The sequence below is a fragment of the Rhipicephalus sanguineus genome, chromosome 2, assembly GCF_013339695.2.
Source record: "Rhipicephalus sanguineus isolate Rsan-2018 chromosome 2, BIME_Rsan_1.4, whole genome shotgun sequence".
In the NCBI taxonomy this organism is placed as follows: domain Eukaryota; kingdom Metazoa; phylum Arthropoda; class Arachnida; order Ixodida; family Ixodidae; genus Rhipicephalus; species Rhipicephalus sanguineus.
The window spans coordinates 90516681-90538508 of NC_051177.1; the positions used below are offsets into that span (position 1 = coordinate 90516681).

The 21828-nt window shown below is 44.1% G+C and overlaps 1 protein-coding gene across 1 annotated transcript; it reads right to left on the reverse strand.

Moving 5' to 3' along the window:
- Positions 1-331: 331 nt before the first annotated feature.
- Positions 332-11147, reverse strand: LOC119381730 (uncharacterized). The gene is made up of 6 exons (XM_037649497.2): positions 11007-11147; positions 9646-9918; positions 8171-8224; positions 5006-5375; positions 3245-3566; positions 332-359 (listed from the first exon to the last, which is right to left on the reverse strand). The coding sequence occupies exons 2-6, from the start codon at positions 9658-9660 to the stop codon at positions 332-334; spliced, it is 789 nt and encodes a 262-aa protein (XP_037505425.1). The 5' UTR covers positions 9661-9918; positions 11007-11147.
- Positions 11148-21828: the final 10681 nt, after the last annotated feature.

Sequence of the window (21828 nt, forward strand, 5' to 3'; positions counted from 1 at the left end):
GTTGTTGCAATATGCATTTTGCAGATTAAAAAGCTGCGAGAAAAAAAGAAAACACGGCGACATATGCAAGAAAGAGAACGCAACCCCCAAGCGCTGACCTCAATGCTTCCTAGCGCTTGTGCAAGGCGCTTTTCAGTCTATTGTTGGTTTTTTGCTCTTTTTTGCCTGCACTGTTGTCTAGCGAGATACATTAACGTGCATAGATAAAGCAACTATGTAGTCAATTAAAATTTGGTTTTTATTTCGGGGCTAGTTGGGTGAAGTAAAAGGAATGTATAATTGCACGTCTGTAAAATAGGCGTAAAGGCAAGAACCAATATATATCGAGTGCTCACATGACAAGCTCTTCAACAACACACCTTCACGAAAAATTGGCACACAATAACACATATACAAACACTTATGTATGACTATTCGGCTTCATTTGATACATCGATCGCATATTGTCTATTGTGATATGATGCTGAAGCCTATGCTCTTCAGTCTAAGGCAGGCTTGACCCAATTCTGTCACACTGCACGAAGTATAAATATGAACGAACATTGAATACAAAGAATATATACACATAAAGAAATAAAGTTCCGTGGCCGTGTGTGAAACCAACAGAGAGCGAAAGTTCTATTTTCTTTTTTTAACAGCGAAGCAGTTTAAACTGGCCATTTTTTATGCGAATCAACGGGTATGTGCCACAGAAATTCGGCAAATCCCATTACTCACTACTGGTTCACTAAGAGAGAGAGTTATAGAAAGACAGAGAGAAAAATAGAGAAAAATAATGGGAATAAAGACATAAAAAGATAGAAAGACAGAGAAAGAGAAACACAGAAAGGGAGTGAAAGAAGCAGAGAGCGAAAGAGATGGTAACAATAATAATATCTGGGGTTTAACGTCCCAAAACCACGATATGACTATGAGAGACGCCGTAGTGGAGGGCTCCGGAAATTTGGACCACCTGGGGTTCTTTAACGTGCACCTAAATATAAGTACACGGGCCTAAGAAATTTTCGCCTCCGTCGAAAATGCAGCCGAAAGAGATACAAAGCTCAAGAGACAGATAAAGACAAAGAAAGAGAGAAATAAGCCGAGATAAAAAAGGGGAAGAAAGAGAAATAAAGATAAAAAGAGCGAGAAAGAGAAAGAAATAGAAAGGAAGAAATTGAAAGAAACTGACACAAAACAGAGATGCAAGACACAAAGAGAAAGAGAAGAAAAAAATGTAAATCATGCTGTTCATGACATGCGTGTCATGATTTTCATGATATGACCTGTCATTTATGTTCGTAATAAGGCCATGTTATGACACACAAATTTTGGTATACATCCGATTAACGAAACGGCCAGGAGAGCACAAAGTCGTAGGCGGCTAGATAGATAGATAGATAGATAGATAGATAGATAGATAGATAGATAGATAGATAGATAGATAGATAGATAGATAGATAGATAGATAGATAGATAGATAGATAGATAGATAGATAGATAGATAGATAGATAGATAGATAGATAGATAGATAGATAGATAGATAGATAGATAGATAGATAGATAGATAGATACGCTCAAAGTCGCAGAAGTTCGCTAAGAAATGCTTCGCATTTAAAAAATTCGGCAGATCCAACGCCTTGTGGGAATCGGTTGTATAACTTGCTGAATCATAGGAATACAAATTTACAAGCGAATAAAGCTTGGAAGGTATTTTATATGAATTTTGAAGTTCGCGAGCGCGATCCAGCATTATAGGCCGCACCTGGTGCATTGACACCCTCGGAGGTGACCCGAGGTGACCCCCCTACTTCCCCTACGTAACCTTTGCAGCCGGTACAAGTTATGATGACGTCGTAGCCGCCATTTCTGTTTTGACGCTCTTCCCGACGAATCGCTCCTCGCCAGCGGGTCAAACCTGAAGTGATTCGCCACGTCGAAAATTTCTTCCATCCCCACCGCAAGAAAATCGTCGCCATCAGACGACGATGAGCCCGACGATGACAGACCGCGCGGAAATGCGTCACTGTTCTGTGTGCTCACGTGACCGAGCGTTTCACTCGCTAGGTGGTGATAGTTGCACCCGGCGGCTTGTCGTTTTTGGAGCTCTGTCAAACCGAAACTGAGGCTGTGTCTGTAATGAGGAGCTTGTAATTAATTATCTCTCGCGCCCTGCAGCAAACGATGTGCCGTGTTATGACTAACAGGCCCCCAGCAACACATTGCAGCAAAAAAAAAAAAAAAATGCGGGGCGAAAATTTTTGTGTCAGGACTCCTCTAACCCGACGTGACGCCTGTATCATGGGAATACATATGCAATGTTCACCACCTTGTTATAAATTTAGATAGCCAGAACTACATCCACAATTGACGATCACCGACATTACGCCTGCATAAGGTGTTTTTCCAAAGCAGCTTAAAGAACATGCGTGGCTCTGCGGTAGAATGCCTGACTGCCACACAGAATGCTTGGGTTCGATTCCTGCTGGGATCCTGATTTCTATTCTTTGCATTCGTCGGGCCAACGCTGCTTGGATGTCGGGTTTTCTTAACGCTGTCGCATTTGAAGTGTCATGAATTGTCATCACCTGTGGCGCATACCCGCATACCGCGGCCCGTGGTATACAGGTATGTGCCACACGTGTCTGGAGGAAAGGGTTTGACAACGTACGCGACAGAATTTTCACGTTATTCAGGTCATGACCAGACAGTAATATTCGTCAGACCCTCTTCCCCTCACATGCAGTAGTGATGTAGTGATGTTTTCATTGCTCTAACGAAGTGTTGCATCGCAACCCACCAGCGCACAAACACGACGTGGACAAGAAGGAAGAACGCACATTCCTGTCCTCGTGATGTTTGTGCGCTGGTGGGTTGCACTGCTACATAAAGAAGCCCAAGTTTTCAATATTTTGTTCTATCAAAGTGATCGTACGCTCTCGATTTTATCCGGACCGTCGTGAAATTCACGGTTAGGCCAGTCTCGTTCTCAAAAATTCCTTGTTACCTGGTCCATGCTGTCAACTTCTCGTTTATTCCCAAAAATATTCCGGGAATATTAGCGATTATATTGCGAATTCTAGCCCCTTCCTCATTGGTAAGGTCATCTTCACGTCGTGGGTGGAGCACTTTTAAATAATAAATAAATAAACAAACAAGCAGACTTCGTGACCATAGAAATACGTATTCTGAATAGAACGGCGAAAGTAATAAACGCGCTTTGAAGAAGCGCTCGTGCGTCTGCCTCTCACTTAACGCGGCAACCTTTTGCAAGACGCGCGTGTTGAAGTTAGCGTTTCGTCGGCCGTGAGGAAGACCTTGGTAGAGATGTTCGGCTCTTCCGACACCGTCGGCACTTGGTCGGCTGTGCGCTTGGAGATGTCGGACCTTCTCGCTTCTCTCTCCTCGTCACTGTGCTCGCCGCTCTTCTTCGGCGCAGTCGCGTGCGAAAGCGTGGGTTTCTTGGTCGCGGGTCCGACGCCTTGGCCCGGAGCTGCCGGTCTAGAAGGCGTCGACTTGCTGCGGTCGCCTGCCTGCTCGCCAGGTTTGACGGTCTTGTGTTTGGTACCAAGGTTCGCGGGCAATCCTAGGCAACCAACAAGACGGGCGTCTCAGAAAAGTTAAAGATAAGCTGAACGACAGAAGAAAAAAAGAAAAACGTTTTCGCCTCTGCGATATGGTAATGTGTACGATACAGAAAATATTTTATCCGTAGCGGGCGAGGTTGGGGTGGTTGGCACATAGCTAAATTTTAAAGGTGTAGGGCTCAAGAGTTAAATTAAAGAAGAAAAAAAAAGAGGATATAAGAGGTGCCAACTTTCAACTAAGTTTATTCAGCGAAATCAGCCGCAATGTAGACCCGAAGGCCGCGTGATGGAATCCCGGCCGCGGCGGCCGCATTTCGATGGAAGCGAAGTGCTAGATAGGCCCGTGTATTTAGATTTACGTGCACGTTAAAGAATACCAGATGGTCAAAATTTCCGGAGCCGTCCACTACGGCGTCCCTCATAATCATATCGTGGTTTTGGTACTTAAAATCCCATTATTATTATTATTATTATTATTATTATTATTATTATATTATTATTATTATTATTATTATTATTATTATTATTATTATTATTATTATTATTATTATTATTATTATTATTACCCACAATATAGAGGCAGTAGAACATGTGCAAAGTCAAACAAAAATGTACCGCACGTGCAAAAAGAATTATCAGAGATAGTGGCAGGAACAAGGACACGCGAAGCAATATTGCGCTTGGAAGGAAGCGCTTGTGTCTGTGAGGCTCTTCTTGTGAAGGGTATTGAAGTGCTTCTTGCCTGCGTTTTGTTTCACGTCATCAACCGACAAGACCACAACCCTGCCATCGTCTAATAATGGTGTCGTGACGCTATACTTTCGGCGTTTTGATCTTTGTTTAGGCAAATGAGGAGCTCACGAGTGGCATATTGCGACCTTTCAAGGGGCGGTGTCTAAAATAGATTGCGCCTCTTTGTCTACAAATCCTGTGCAGTAAGAAGGCTGCAATATTAGGTTGTCGCGACAGAATTGCGAGAAATATGATATATTGCTCACACCAGCCAACAACCGAAGCTAAGCGCTGCGATGGCCGCCCTCCTCGTTCAAAATTATATAGTCTAACGCGTGCTTTAACGAAGTGTTAGGCACTTTCAAAACTCTTCATTGCGCGGGTCACATCGCGTTCCAGAGTCGCGCACCGTAACGTTCACAATATAGCCGAGACGAAAAGAAATAATTCGTTATATTTCGTTATTTCGCTATTTCGCTGTAGAGGAGTTGTAGAGGCGTTCGACTGTATAACATAAGCGCCAGCTTCGAAAAAGTTCTAGGGACCGGACCGTATTATCAATGGGTAACGTTTCAGAGCACGTCATTGTCTCCACCTTTGTCCATACTAAACGAGAAACAGCGTGAACAGTGGACATGCATACCATGCACGTGTCTTCTATGGACATGTACCAACCGGCCCAAGTAAGCAGTCGAGTGCAGTTCACCTTTTTGTTCGCGGGATAAGCTCAGGCGTGGCGGGGAGCGTTCATGAGCACGCCTTTGTGTGTTCGAAGACTCCTTCGGGCTAGGCGATCCATGGCGCACTTCTGTGGCAGTTTTTGTAATAGTGGGTGAGGTAGCGACGACGGAACGCGACGTGAGGGCCGTCTCGCCGGTGCAGCTGGCCTCCACCTCAGCGAGCGTTCGCTCCTGTATCGAGATCAGCGTCGAGCGTCGCTGCGCGTACGCCGCCTTCCAGGCGGCGATCTGCGACGTGGACACGCGCGACGCGCTGCTAGACTCGGTGTCGCTGCTGTCTTCCACTAGCGGCGGCGGTTGATCGCAGTACTGATGTATCATGATCAGCACCAGCACCTGCGCAGGAGTGAACCAACGTCGTATAGAGACGGCCTCTGTAAACGACCCAAAGACCGCAACTTTCGTGTGAATAACTATAGCAAATTATGGGATGCAATGCTTGAGGTACAGAATTCCTAAGCCCTTAAATGAAAACAAAGAACTGTTACATCTAATAAGAGAATCACCTTCTATAAAACTGTATAAAAAAACATGTAGATATTGTTAGTTGTGTTGCGCGCCTTGTGTTATCAGTGCAAACTTCTGCAGGCTGAATAATATTTTACAGTGTTATCTTGTTACTTATGTTACTTATGCTACTCTTGGAGATTGACTTATATGTTATACTTTAGTAACTTTAATATTAACCACAACGATCATGCTTAAGTGTGTGCTTTTGCTGTTCTTTTTTAGTTGTGTTGCTTCGCCAAAGCACGGCTTACACAGGTGTCAGGGCCTCAGTCAGTTGCATGTTAGCGCCTTTAGTCCTGGCCCTTTTGGTTTTTCTGTAGGAAAACTGAAAGCATTGTGAATAACAAAAATTCTGGGGTTTCATGCGCCAAAACCAAGATATTCTTAAGGCTCCGGATTTCGACCGTGCACATGAGGTTCTTTAACGCGCACTTAAACCAAAGTACACTAATGTTCTTGCATTTCGCGCCCATCGATGGGTGCGAATGAATTAGAAGTTCAGCGCCATGGCCGAGCTAAGCCATGTCATATAGTGGATCACGGTGACAGTCGTCGCTGTAGCTGAAATTTGTGCGTAATTACCACTGTTTCGCATCTCTATCAAGTCGCGTTAGGTAGACGCTGTCGGTAAATGCTGTGTTCAGGCATGAGTGCATGTTCGCACACAGCACTCAGTTCTTTCCGTGGCCGCTTCTATAGTGGACCTGTCCAACTATACAAAAGAAGACTAGGAGCCTTTCCCTTATCTGGAAAAAAAAAAGGGGGGGGGGGAGCGAAGCTTTGCAAGTGCGTGCCTGACTTTCTTTCTTTCTTTCTTTCTTTCTTTCTTTCTTTCTTTCTTTCTTTCTTTCTTTCTTTCTTTCTTTCTTTCTTTCTTTCTTTCTTTCTTTCTTTCTTTCTTTCTTTCTTTCTTTCTTTCTGTCGCATTGCGCAATGCTTCCTCCAAATTTATTCCTTCCTCAGAGCTTGAAATTGGACCTTCAGCAACGTGCTTAGCAGCCCAACAGTTCTGTTGCTTCAGGCAACAACAACGGTTATGTGTTAAACGATGAAATGCAACAAGGAAAAGTTGCAACGTGAATTTACAGGTGACCTCGATAAAAGATAAAGATTGCCATATCAGAAAAGGCTGATCGCCTGCAAGCCCACGATCAGGAGAGCATTATTTATTGAAAAACAGCGCATACAAATACGCATGCGAGCGGCGCATCTTCGAGGGCCTCATTTATGTACATTCGCATTTCTGCACACTCGCCGGCGTCGGGTTTTTCGCAAACTACATGTGCAGCAGCCGCCACCACCAAAATCTGTATAGGCACCGTGCAGTCGAGTTTTCTAGTGTGACTGCAGCGCCAGAACGCAAAATTTAGCGGATAAAAAACGCAATAATGAGACGGGGTTGCTCAAAATGGAACGCGATGTGCGCGTCTCCCTCCCTGAATGAGTGGGCGGACTGTGGCCGTCTGTTTTCTGCGTGCCCCTAACGGCCAATGCCAGCGAATTTGGGACGGGCCAGTGCGAGCAACGCAGCTCCCTCTGGTCAGTGGACGGTGCCTGTAAAAATTTCGCTTAAAAATTGACACCGAGTCCAGTGCGTACAAACAATGGCTGTGATGCTGAAGCCCAATACTCTCTCCATCTGGCCAAATGAGAAACTTTGTTCAATAGGGCATACTTCTGTACATGTACGCATGAGTGACGTATAGACACAATTTCAAACAGCCACTGCCCTAACCCCTCTCCCATTGCAGCCAAACCAAATTGTCAATACCAAGGGATCAAACCTGTGTTTAGAAAGAATATTCGACGATTTAGAGCACTAAGTACTCTACCATGTGTGTGCTCCTCTTTTGTTTTCTTCAGAAGACGATATTACGCGACATAGAAAATGTATACACTGGGCAAGCGTGACAGAAACTGCACTAAGAACTATACGACAGAGAGCTCATTGAAAGGCTCGGGCTTGTTCCCGTGGCTTTCCTTAATCTGCATCAAAACTCTAATGTTTCTTTTCACTCTGCAATCGGAACGCCGCCCATTTGGTTATCAGAATCAGACTGTTATCTTGCGTATGTCGTAAGAATATCGTAGGTTTTAAACTGTAGTGGGCAGATGGAAAGCGACGAGGAATCTTTGAACAGGAGAGGAGCTAGATATATGCTGACGTACGCTCGCGGACCGTAAAAGAACACGACTTACACAATTATTTTGATTGATTATTATTGTGATAATGAAGATGACCAGCCCCATGAACACGTTAATATCGCAGAGTACCAGGTGAAAACAGCCCTTCATTGCAGCAGTCTTCTTTCAGGTGGCGCAACCGCCCATCAGCCGAGGAAAACAACGACCCCAGGCACGGGGACGCTTTATTTAGCGATTTCACGACGTTTCGTCGCGTTTGGAGACCATTGGAGGTGGTTGAATATTTGATTAGACATATAAGCTTCCCTCTTTTTCAAACCACATTGACGTAATTTATTCCTAAAATTCACTTCACGCTTTAAAGTGCTACTTCTGCCGGTGTCTCTCCGTCGTTGTTTCACTGCACGAAATAAGGACTCACTCCAAAAATGCCTTCCTGCTGTGGTCGTTAGTTCGCCATTAATTCAGGTACTTACCTTAAATATCGTCACGAGAAATATTTGAGGAAGTGACGGCTTTGAGTTGATTTTCTGAAAAGAAAAGGATAATGTGTTCGTATCACCTTGGCTTCATGATGTAAAAGTCGTGCGTTAGCTGCATATACATAACCGTCATGCCTAGAATGATAGGCTAAATATTAACATCATTTTCGCATTTCCGCAAGCGTAACAAAAAAAAAAAATTCAGACAAGCTATCAGGACATCTCGTCCAGGCAATGACGTGGTGCGTTAGGTGTCTCCATATAATTGCACGAGAACAGAAAAATTGGCGAAGCTTGCACTAAGTCGCGCAAGGCTTGAAACAGCGACACTGAACGATTCTGAAGTCTAACCTGGTTGCTTCTAGGTTGTTGCTAGGCTTTAGCTAGGTTAGTCACGACACGTGTGTCCTAACTCCAGAACCGAGCGTTCGCACCTCTCATACAATTACCCTTTCTTTATCTCTGTTTCCTCTCTTTCTCTCTCTTTATTTCTCTCTTGATCTTTCTATATTTTTTCTATCCCATTCCCTCTCTGCTTCTTTCTCTCTCTTTCTTTCTCTCTCTTTCAACGTATTTCTCTGTCTTTCCATCTTTTTACGTCTTTATTCCCATTACTTCTCTCAATTTCTCTCTCTCTCTCTCTCTTAGTGAACGAGCGGTGAGCAGTGGGATTTCCTCAATTCCTGTGGCACATACCCGTTCACGATGATGGTAGTATTTTGATAGGCCGCACAAATTACGGCCTGCTTAAAAAGCTTCGCTGCTAAAAGCGTATCCCGAACAGGCAGGTAGCTGCCGAGGCCGCGGCTCTGCGATCAACATGACGTTACAAATGGAATTCATACCACGAGTGCTTGCCATTGTTTTTCACTGTTCTCAATTCGTAGTTCCCAATATACACCTTAATGTGATTAGTGCGAAAAGGTAGTTGATGATTTTCCTCACTTAGTGCGTTATGAGCCTGTATTTCTCGTGCGAGGAACGTCTGTCTGTTCCGAGTAAGAAACCCATTACAAAAAAAAAAAAAGCTGACCCTCAACCCGGCAATGCACGCAAGTCCACTAATGACGACACCTACTAGCCAACATGATCAAAATGCTCTAACCCGGACTGATCCGGACTGATCTATTCAACTGATCCGGACTGATTTGCCCGGACTGATCTATTCAAATACTTTTTCTTTCCGAGCACTATTAATGACTGGAATAATTCCTTCGTAGACAACGTATTTTTTCACTTTTTTTATCTAATGTATTTTATCCATCCTGATTGGACTTCATGTCGGCAGTATGTCTTAAATAAATAAATAAATAACCCTCTTATCTGCCACCTTATTTATTTATTTATTTATTTATTTATCTATTTATTTATTTATGCGCGCGTGTTTATGCGTTATTTGTTTATTTATTTATGTATTTAGTTATTTATTTAGTTATTTATAAGGAGCATGTTTAAGGTCCCGTACATACCTCAACAAAGGCCATGACCTTACGAGGGAACGATGGTTGTCTGCTGGTAGTGACGCCTTCAGTCGTGGTTTCGTAATCCTGCGCGTACGTTTAAGTTTACCTTTTAATTGGCAGCAACTATACAAATGTCGCGAATTTCGTTCCTTTCTTGCTGAAGTCCCAACGGACACTCGCACACGCACGCAGCGAGCATCTCACCGAATCAGAGGGATCGCGTCCTGTGGGATATCTTTCCATCACGTTGTCTTGCATGTAATCCAACGACGGCGTTGTCTGTAGTTGTAAAAGTAAAAAAAAAAGGCATCGAAAATAGTTTCTAATGTCGTTATTCAGGGGGCGGCACGTCTTGCGCAATGTCTTTTTAGTTGTACGTAATCTATGAATAATAATAATAGTTGGGGTTTTACGTGCCAAAAACATAATATGATTATGAGAGACGCCGTAGTGGAGGGCTCCGGAAATTTCGATCACCTGGTGTTCATTAACGTGTGCTGACGTCACACAGTGCACGGGCCTCTAGCATTGCGCCTTCATCGAAGTGCGACCGCCGCGGCCGGGATCGAACCCGCGACATTCGGGCCAGCAGCTGAACACCGTAACGATCTATGAAACAGCAGCGCCGAATTTAGGTGACAAGGACAATCAGAGTCACGCACAACACAGGCGCTGAACTTCGACATTCGCGCTGCTGTTATACAGACAATGTGCAGCAAGCTATAGCCAGCCAGTATACCTCACACGCAAATGTTCTTTTAATGACGTCATGGTTGCATTCATTGCCTCTTGACGTGATTCAAGCCTTCAAGTATGTACTCGTTTCGGTTATATTCGAAATGTTTCGTATATATTGCGTCATCGAAAGAGGAAGTGACTACCTGCTTGGGTCATTTTGTAGACGAATAGAAGATGCGTGCATAAGCGACTCAGCGATAAAAGGATGACGCAAAGATGTAGCATAGTTACGCATTGTTGTTGTACAGAGCCTTTTTATTGCTGCAAGCGTTGCGTCGGGTCGATACGCTCAGGTACGAGGTTTAGTACAGCGCGACTGTAATTACCAGAAAAGTACGTAAACCATTGAATTAACAAGTGACTAGCTTTCATTCCTCTTAACTATACACCTTGGTTTTGTGGACATCATGAAGCACTTTTCAAATGCATTAAGTAACGTTACGGCCGTTAAAGTACAAAAAAAGCATTACTAAAATCGTTAAGGACATATCTTCCACGGTCTACAGAACATGATAGGTTTGTTATATTTGCTTGACAGCTATAAAGTGATAAACTTCATATTCTTAAGCAGGTAATACTGGTAATGGTGGAACGAAAAAAAAAGGAAAAATAAAAAAAGGCTTGCTTACGTCTTCCGTCGTGGTCTCTGTGGCGACTTGCAAGGCCCTGAAGCCCTTGAAAAAGAACAAGAAGTTTTATCAAGGCTGTTTGCGCTTTACTTCAGTTATATAGCACATATAGCACACTTGGATCAAGATAAGAAAGACAAACATGTATATACGGGCATAGTGATTGGTTTTAACAGGCCTCGAAGAAGTCCTGTCATATGATTTGCAAGATAAGTTATACGACCGGAAGTACATGATGTATTTGCAAAAAAATCGAATTTAGTTGCTTTAAACATATCTCATTCGGTACGAAGGCCTACGCGGAAACCCATTTTTAAAGACACGTATTATAATATATTTAAAGCAATAGTTGAAAAAATTTATTGTTTATCTAGTTGCACTTTCTATCGCGCGCAAGCTGGCATTGTGCATTTTACTTTTAATTCCTTTGTTATGGCACACGTTAAATGTCCCGAAGCTTCACAGTAGGTCCACTGTATACGGATCGTATATGAAGTGAGCTTCGTAATTATCTGACAACCTGAAATCTTATAACGTCCACCGAAAGCACAGTACGCAGGAGTCTTTTCATTCCTCCCTCATTAAAACGCGAGCGTCATGCTGAAGACCAAGGAAACAATCCCGGAACCTTGTAATTATACAGCAGCCGAACTTCATGACTACCAAGCTACTGCAGCGCTTTTTTTCCTTTTTTTCAAATTAACCTGACTAATGCAGAAGATTGCATTATGTACTACTGGTTATTAAAAAAAAACTGCATAGTTTGATAGAAACAGCTGTTATCATTTGAAGACTGCAAATGGTACACGTATTTCCGTCGCGTTAATTAATTAATCAATTAATTAAGTAGAGCTGTGAAATTACTCTGACCACATAGGTTTCGTACCGATGCTTCGTAGCGGAGTCTATTTATTTATTTATTTATTTTAATTTATTTTATTTTATTTTGCATTCCTCGGCCACCGTTAGTGAAAACCAAACCGACGACTTTCAAATAGGACTGCGCATTACATCACTCGTGGCACCAGAATCGCAATGCGGCTGTTTATAACAATTGTATGGCAAACAAAATTATGTGCGGTCTCTTCGCACTCAATTGTCACTGGAATCATAAATTTGCTCATTGATACCGAGGACGGTGACCAGCTAATTTTACCTGGACAGCTTAATACGGCATCATAAAAGCTTCAATCTTCGCGTCAAACCAGCTTTACTGTACGCCCAGTAGCTTGTAAGCAAATTTTGGTTATGTTTTAACACTCTACTATTCCTCGGAGACTGCAATTTTGCCTACATCCTTGCTCTTGTCAACCTCCGATCGCTCAGAGTTCGTGAAGGCCTCGGCTGTTTCGTTAGAAAGCTCTAAATTGAGTACCAAGGCCTTGGGTCCCTTGGTTCTCAAGGCACGCTGTATTCGAAAAATAGCGTGCGTAACCGTGAGGCTTGAGTATGACGCATGCATGCAAAGCTGCCACAACGCAAAGCGAATGCGTACGCAAAGCGGTGGGTAATCTGTTCTAAAACTGCCGGCTGCCCAAGACGCATATTCCACTTCTCAAAAACGAGATCAAACTAAAGAAATCGTCAGAACGTTAGCCTAGCGCAAGAAATGATGACGCACAGTGGTGACGCTAAGTGGGCACCTCACGTCAACCAAGGATTGACGCGAGGTGTGATGCGAGGAACAGTGACGTCTATACTAGTTTCGAACAATCTTTTTGTCAATGTTGGTAGCAAGTTCAGCCATCATCCGAAATGTCAACGCTGGTGTTCGAACTCAGATAAGGTGCACTTTAAGGCGAACTCCAAACGTGAATTACTCCGCTTGTTTAGGGGCCTTTCTACGCATAGCCTACGCTTATTATCATTACCATTTGGGCACTTCTTTTTTATCGTTAGCCTGGTACAGGGGCGTAGCCACGTAAGGGCACACCGGGCCCGTGCCTCCCCCGAAATTTTTTTTTTTTTTGCCATAGCATACAGAGCAGAAAATGACACTCGACCACATCTGCCTGCTCGTCCCCACTACAGATCAAGGAGGTGCCCCCCCCCCCCCCGAAAAAAGTTTCTGCCTACGCCCCTGGCCTGGTAGTGCCCACGCATTCATTTTGTCACTGTGGCAACTTTTCCACCTTTTTTTTTCACTGACTTTGTCAAAGAAAAACGAAAGATTACGTTACGCTCAGCCCATCTGGCGCGCGAGTGCTACGTATTCATACAAGGAAGCATTTGCTAAAATATACCTTCATACTTTTAGCCCTTCGTCATCAGTTCGTTTGGACACTAGACTCGTTAGATTAGTCCAATTTTTCGATGTTCTCATTAACAGTTAGCGCATAAATAAATGAGTCTGTCTACTTTTCAGACTGCACTTCAGCATTGCACGTGCTTCAGGATGTCATCGTTGTGGTCAGTTTAAAGGAAAGCCTACACGCGTCTACGTGCAAGATCTATAAAAATATACAAGGTACACGAACGCTACTCCAAGACACGCAAAAACATACACGACACGATTAAGAAGGAAGAGGCTCAGGTGTGCACGCAAAGTTAAAAAAAAAATACCGCTTTCTTTATGCATTTACTGCGATAAACGCGTTTCGAGCGACTTGTTATACAATCGTGCACGCAAGTTCAGGTCGTACGAACACGGTAAAATCGAATGCTCCTTTTTGCTGTCTCTTCGTTTGGCCATTGTTGCAGCATAGCGCTAAACGACCCACTTGCGCCGCCGTTCTCTTATTTCACTTCTTTGGCCTTCGGGCCAGTCTGTGATAGCGATATTTCTTCCGCGATACGAAACAGCTAAAGAATAAGCGAGGGAAGGACGCGCATTACTGACCGGGAATGGGACGTATACACTGAACGTGAAAGAAATGTGCAGGAGACGTAACGTGTGGCATCACCTCTTCATACGGTTCCGCTGATTTCAAACAGAGAACAAACCCTTGTTAAGGCGGAGGGTATTGAATGTTAAAAACGTCGCTTCGATGACTCAATGCAACGCTTTTTTTTTACTTGCGACCTTGTGGTATTACGTAAGAACACGTTCTACCCATTGCGTCGCTTAAAGGCAGAGAGTGGAAATTTTCCGGTAACAGGCGCGCTGGCTAAGTGCAAAGCACGATCGAAGGTCTGTTACTGAATTCATGATTCATCCGCGAAAGCAAAGAAAGAAGGGAATATATTGATGTAAAACACGACGAATAAATCACGAGGCGAATGTATTAGCAACACTGTACTAACATGCTGAGATCTCCAACGCACAAGCCAATCGGTTTATGAGTCTAAGCTTAGCCATCCCGCACTTGCGCTGCCGTTTAGTTAAGAGTTTAAGAGGCCACTAACGTGAAACAATGAATCCGTTTAGATTGATAAATTGTACTCTGAAAAATTTAATGACATCAATTTCACCATCATACATTAGTTAATAGAGGAGAAAATCAAGGGCAATGTCTCATCAGATATCGCGCCGAAATCTCCGCGCGTGACGTCACGGATTTCAAAGCGTACCTTTCGTACTTTCGCGACGTTGGCTCTACGAAATTTTCTGAAACTTGGTATGCTGTCTCTGGCCCCTTCAGAAGACAACGTACATCATTTTTAGCGATTAGAAGCTACGCAGGTCCTAGTATAGGCGCCGTCAAAACCTGTGACGTCACGGCGATTGGTGCGGGAATTTCAAGGTGGCGTCGCCACCCGCATTTTCTTTTTGCGCGTTTTCTCGTTTACCAAGCGTCTCCTCGCGGAAAGCGTAGTGATTCTGGCATGGTGAAGAGCAATTTACTAATACGAGAAATATCTTTTTTCTCTTTAGTGTCCCTTTAAGTGGCAACGAGCAGTAGAACGCTTTGAAAACTGCAGCCAATCGTCGTCTTTATTTGTTGTTTTTTATGTTGTGACTTCTTCCTGCCTCTTACCTCGTTGGTTACGGACTTAACCAGGTAGTACAGCACGATGTCACACGTAAAGGTGACGATGATGTCGAATGCATTCCAGAGAAGGAAGACTCTGACGCAGACTTGGTTTCCCTGAAAGGTTTGCATGACAACCGCTATCAGGGAGAAATCACACTGGGGCGCGTTATAGATTCCGTAGAAAGGCGATGAGAAACCAACCAATTAATGGAATATTACTACGTCGAGAGAGTCTGGCTGTGTGAGTGCGCGTTGAGTGCAAGAACCGTTCGGTTCTTGCAAGGGCGTGCGCAGGGGTGGGGGGTGCAGGGGGATGGCTGCCTTTCCTTTGAGCATTTTGGGGAGGGTGTTGTAAAGTCTGCTCCACACGTTTACTCTGTCTCGTCATTGTTTTAAAGATTAGGATTACGGCGATGCAGGTTCTTGACAATAAGGGGGTCAGCAAACCCCTGATGTTGCATTCCAAGAACTGTTTACTTCCCATCTTTACTACCGGAAAGCCAGGGACCAAAGGCAGGCCATTGTGAGAGCTCTTCATCGCTTCATTTTCATTTCGTTTCGTCCACTGCGAGGCATGTTGTTTTTTGGACTCAACCAACGAAGGGGAGGGGGGGCCTCTATGATGAAACTTATGAAATTTTGTCCCCCCCCCCCCTTCTCCAATGGGGAACCTTGCACACGCCTATAGACGAGAGGGTAAAAAATGTGGACAGAACAGCGCTTTCTGCCCGCTTTTCTAACCAGCCGCCTGTGTGCCGGTGCGCATATGAAGGGGAAGGCTCACGTCAGAGGAGACAAAACTTCTTTTTTTTTGTATTCCGACGAAGTCTGTGTTTTTCTCTTGTTGCCATGCCAACGCTCAATCGCTTCCGAAGGCCATGCAAAGTTACGGCTCCGAGACTCCCTTATTTTCACGCAGTGGATGCTTCACTAGATAAGGGCTCTCGAGGCCACTTATCTATATCTCTCGAAGCACTTGCGCGAGATTCCTCTTACATCATAAAATGCCCTTTTTATGCCAGTCTCTGTATTTGCTTATACTTATTTTAGAACATCCGTGAGATGCAAAATGGATATGAGTGAGACCCACATTCGTGAATACAGTTTGTATACGTTAGAGTTCACGGTGTATACGTAATTGGCGAAAGCCAATCACATGAGCGGGAGGACAACCGGTAAACTAGCTAATGCCAAACATTTTTTTCAAGGACAAGTTTACACGAATTAGACGGCATAGATTCATAAAATTCCTTGTCCGCTAGACGAGTTTAATAATAACAGAGATTCTTTATATACGTTTTTATTTGACTTTAACGGAAGCGGCATACGCCGCAACGAGCAAATAGCTGTAAAGGTTTTTGACCGCGATTCGCAGATGAAGTGAGAACTTCAAGTAGTGAAAAACAAAAAAAAAACGGGAGAACGAGGAGCTGAAATCACTTACGGTGCATTGGGAGCAAAGGAAGACCACGTCGGAGATGCAGCAGAGTGTGGACGAGACTACGGTGACGTACAACACGGCCGCCAGGGTTGCTAGGTCTGGAAAGGGACAAGACCAAAGTGGAAACTCACACAGTTTCTGCACACACGCTACGCACTTATGGAACAATGATTGTCTTCAGCCAAATAAGCGTTTGAGTGGGGACAACCGGAAACTGCACAGCGCGGGTATGAATGCAACCGATCTGAAGGCGGGCTTTTGATAAAGTTTGAGCAGCTGGGTTCGAGCAGATGGGAAAACTTCGTTTCTTTATTTCTTTGGCGGTCGTGATCAACTATGAGGCAAAGGGCAGTCGGAGCTTTGGGTCTGGCAATTAGTATTATCCAATGCGTATATTACTTTAAAAAAATTCAGGATCCCTTCCCCTGTCTGGAAAATGAGGGCAAGCGACGTTTGGCGCTTGCGTGCCTGACCCACAACTTTTATTTATTTATTTATTTATTTACTTACTTACTTATTTATTTATTTATTTATTTGTTTGTTTGTTATTGCGATAGCAATTATAGGGACTCTCTCGGCTCATTTTTGCCGTCGACGTCGCCGTCATGCTCCGCATACGTATTTATTTATTTCTATCCCTTTGCGCAATGCTCCCTCCTAAGCGTTTCCTTCATTGGACCATCATCCACGTGCCCAGCAGCGCACCACTTCGGTTGCTACAGGCAACAGCGGCGATAATGCGTTCATATCTAGGCAACAATGAAATGTGGCCACGTGAAATGACAAGTCACGTCGATCAAAAGATCAGATTGCCATATCAGAAACGACTGATCGCTGACAAGCCCACGGTCGAGAGAGCATCGATTATTGGAAAACGGCGCATACATGTACGTGCGTCACCGGAGCACCTAGGAGGGCATATACGGTCGCCGGCGCCGGGATTTTTTGCTTACGACAACGCCAATGAAACTGTACGTGAGTCATAACAAGCTTCGCTTGAATATAGCATGTGACAGTAATGAAACATGAAGGGACACTTCGTCGGTGTACGCAGTTGTACTCGCTGAAAGTCATAAGTGCAAAGCATTCCCCAGTTACACTGTTTGAAGGGAACTCAAACGTGGTTAAACAGGGAAATTAAGTTAGTCTGCATCACGGTGTAAGAATATTCACGTGTTGACACTGCGCTCGCCTAAGCGGCCAGAAAATGTTCGGTCGTCGGTCCGTTGAGCGGCGCGCCATCTAATGGCTTGAGGCGGAGAGCGCCCGCGAGTAGCCGAATCACGGTGGTGCTACGTCATCGCCGCCGCGCTCGCCGTGCCCTCTCCTGTTGCTCTCTCGATTTCGTCCCTCGACGCCGCTTGGCGGATGCACATTATCCAGCAAAATGGCACAGAAAAATGCACGTTATCAGCAGCATGGGCGTTGCTATGGAGACGACTGCCCCGCTTTTCGTAGCGCCCTCCAAGTCACCTGATAAGAAACCGAACATTATCTGGACGCTCGTGGACTGCGGTTTCCCATGCGTTGGGGGAAGAGTGTCATCACCTGAGTATATTCTTACACCGTGGTCTGCATACATCGACACGAGTTCGTTGGCTATCTACAAGAGGGCAGGTTTATCTAAGTGCTGAAAACTATTCTTCAGAATCGGAAGTGACCTCCGCAGTGCGTTCGTTGACGAACTGGCGGTTCTGTGTAACAGCCACGGACTATATATATACTATCTCCCGCAGCTATAGTTTTCACGCGCCTCGATCGTTCTTTCTGCAAACTGCAACAATTAGCTGTTGTTATGCCTCGTTAAATTAAAAAATGAAAACAATATTCGCTGAGTTTGATTAATTCAATCTCGAATCGAAAAGGTATCGCATAGTAAGGACTGTCTGGTCCGCATGATATAATTACAAGATATAGTTTTGTATGCTAGCGCACGTTTAATGTACAAGGGACTCGCGCATGCGGTTGTAGAAGGAAAAAAAGAAACGTTGTTGTCAACACGAATGAAAGCATGTCTTCTGACAGCAGATGCCAAGCTCTCCTGTAAGGGCGATCAAGCAAGACATAAAACAAAGGCTCACCTCTAAAACTTTTCGTAGACTCTCTGCGTATGCTAATTCGGAGGCGATGCCCTTCGGCCAGCGATTGCGAGTTTTCAAAAATCAAATAACAGTTCGTGCACTGAAAAACAAAACAAAAATAAAGTCAGAAAATAACTTTCCTATAAGAGTTAGAAAAGCGTTCTTTCTGCTTGTTCTCCAATTTTCTTTTCAGCGCGAAGAACATGTAAAAAATTAGTTTAAAAAAGCTAAACGCGAAATAATACCTACTACCTCTTTCGTTCCCTGACGCTTATAATCACCCCACGCTCTCTCGGTAATCAATGTTTGGTGAGCCCGCTCCCATAAAAATAAAATCACGGTCAGTAATAACGTTTTTTTGTGATAAAAACAATAAGGATCTACGATAAACCAGCTGCGTTACAATAGGAATTCACGTCAAATTTTTATGCCACGATGAGGTCACATTTGATAGATCGGCCACATACCTCTACACACACGCAATACGGTTTACTCATATTAGCATTGAAAAGACTAGGCGTAAAGGAAAGGTAACCCTGGCATTCTTACGATGTCTGCTCATATAGCAAACGTCGTATAGTTCCTCCCATTCCCTCCTCCTTCCATGTAGGGTAGCAAACCGGGTGCAACCTGCTTAATCTTCCTTCCTTTCCTTTGACTTTCTCTCTATCTCTGCCCGTATAGGCCTAACGTCACACTTAGGAATCATACGTGGATTCCAACATGGTATCTAAAGAACGTATTCGATTCTAGCGTTCAGAAACTTTCTGCAAGTCACCTGTAGCGCTCGCTAAAACGATTTACGAAGGGTTCAAGCGGAGTCAAAGCGAACGAGGATGCGACTTACAAGGCAACCGACGACGATCATGTTGAGAACGACTGCCCTGGACATGGAAGACTGGGTCGCTCTCTCGCTCCTAGTACGAATTCATAATGAACAACACTTGGCGCAGAATAATTCGCGGACTTCTTAGGCGCTGCTGGAGATGACCACTCGCAGTAACGCAGAACACTAGCATCGCGTGAACCGATGGCAATGGAACTGCCGTTTCTGGAAGTAGTAGACGAAGTAAAGAAAACCGAACGCTGTAGGCCTGCAGGATTACCCTATTCTTTAGTCTCGTGTAAAATTATATCACCGCTCAATCCTTGGCCAATCCTCCACGATGGGGGAGGCGAACAAGAATAAGAGCAAGGGTGACTGTTCTTCATTTAAGGATCTCTCGACCTACTACACCGAATCATTCTTGGCAATGCCGTGATTTTTTCTGATTCACGTTTTCTTACCACAATAACCTAATAAGTGCAGATGCTGCGAAAACATTTTACATTTCTTTCTTGCTGTTTTTCAAAACCCGTAAACCTAAAGTTAAGTGCAGAGGCCCACATTTCAGTTCAGAAAGGCGCGTATTGGTTCACCGACACAAAATTTTGTTACTTCGTCGATCTCATGGTCCGAAAACTATGGTGCGAAAAAAAAAATTCGGCAGATCCCACGCGTTGTGGGAATCGGTTTCGTGCGAAGCAGTCAGCGAGTACTTCTATGCCGTATTTTATGGCTTTGAGCCAAGCGTTACGAGGTGGATCGACGTGCTTTTGCAAGTGTATTCATTTTTAAGTGCAGTAGCTGTGTGCATCGTAGGCTTGCCAGGCACGTCGACAACACTGGCGTTTAAAGGGTAACTTATGGTGCGACGTAACGTCTGCCCTCACGTTAGGGCACATACTCCAGTATTATCGAAACTAAGTGCACTTTATGGTGCAGTCGTGTGAATATCATACGTAACTTTCGTTAACGTATTCCTCCGGTGTCGAGCAACGCTTCAATTAGCTTGCTGAATCATAGGAATACAAATATAATGTTTATTAGACTGCTATAAATGCGGAGCCAACACTGGAACCACACACGTTAATCTGATACTACGCCTGCATCTTAGGAGTGCATATAGTGTTTATTGCTTTCTTGTAAAATTAGATAGCCGGCACCACAACCATAACTGGCGTTGCACCGACATTACGCCTGCGTAGGCTGTTTTTCCAAACCTGTTTGTAGAACTTGCGTGGCTCTGTGGTAGAATACCTCATTGCCACGCAGAATTCTTGGGTTCGATTCCTGCTGGGATCCCAATTTTTATTTCCATTTGTCGGGTCAACGCTGTCATGTAGGTTTTTCTTAACGCTCTTGCATTTAAATTACCAATGTCTGTTCTCGCCGTTCCTGGGTAGATATAAACTGTCAATCACCTGTGGCGCATGCCCGTACACCGCGTCCCGTGGTAAACGGGTATGTGGCACACGTGTCTGGAGGAGAGGATTTGACGACATACGCGACAGGATTTTCACGTTATTCATGTCGTGACCCGACAGTCATATTCCTCAAGTCCTCTTACCCTCCCATGGCAGTTTTGGCCTACACCAAGTTATCATGAGAGCACCCAGACGTAGGCGGCTAGATAGATAAGATAGATAGATAGATAGATAGATAGATAGATAGATAGATAGATAGATAGATAGATAGATAGATAGATAGATAGAAAGGCTCAAAGTGCCAAAGGTTCGCTAAGAAATACTTCGCATTTAATACATTCAGAATTGCATACTTGGGTCAATTTCTATGGGTTTGAATTAGCAGGAAAGACACCTTAACTGGCATTCTTTCATTTCTTTTTCCACGGGGAAGGAGGAAGGAAGAGGGTGGGATGCAGGTGATCACAATAGGAAAGAGTTTAGTGTTGTTGAGACTTGCCGTAGCAGGTCCGGCCATCACGATGAACACAAAGGCGAAAACGGAAGCACGGTGACGAGACGATGACACGATGACACGAAAACAAAAAACGGCAATGAGAACAGCGAGGATGGTAGAGTAATCGTGTGCGACTAAGGCCAAATTTTTTTTACTGCAGAGTATATACCCGTATACATGCCATCTTGTTTAACGCATGTTAAGCACCCTAAGGTGAACAATATGACGTGGATTTCGGCATTTCACTGTTTGCGTTAACCAGTTGGTTCGGACGCAACAAATTCTTATCAATCAACCATGCAATTAGAGTTAATCGTGAGAAATCCGACTATAACGATAATGGCACGAAGACTAAAATTCTGTGGTGCTGGGGTCTAATTCTCGGAGAATATAAATCATTTCTTGCGACATATTCTGCAACAAAAAATAATTGTGACGATAAGAAATGTTATGATGGTGATGACGACATTCGCGAAAAATGCCACGAAAGTACACTAAGCACTCTTGACAGTTATTGCTGTAAAACGCTCAACGCATGTCCCCTGCTAGCGTTGTCTTGAAGATTCATGTGGCTCAGTCTATTTCAAAATAGATAGCCTCCCCACGTTAACGATTCAGAAATAATTCCCTTTTACAAGCAAAC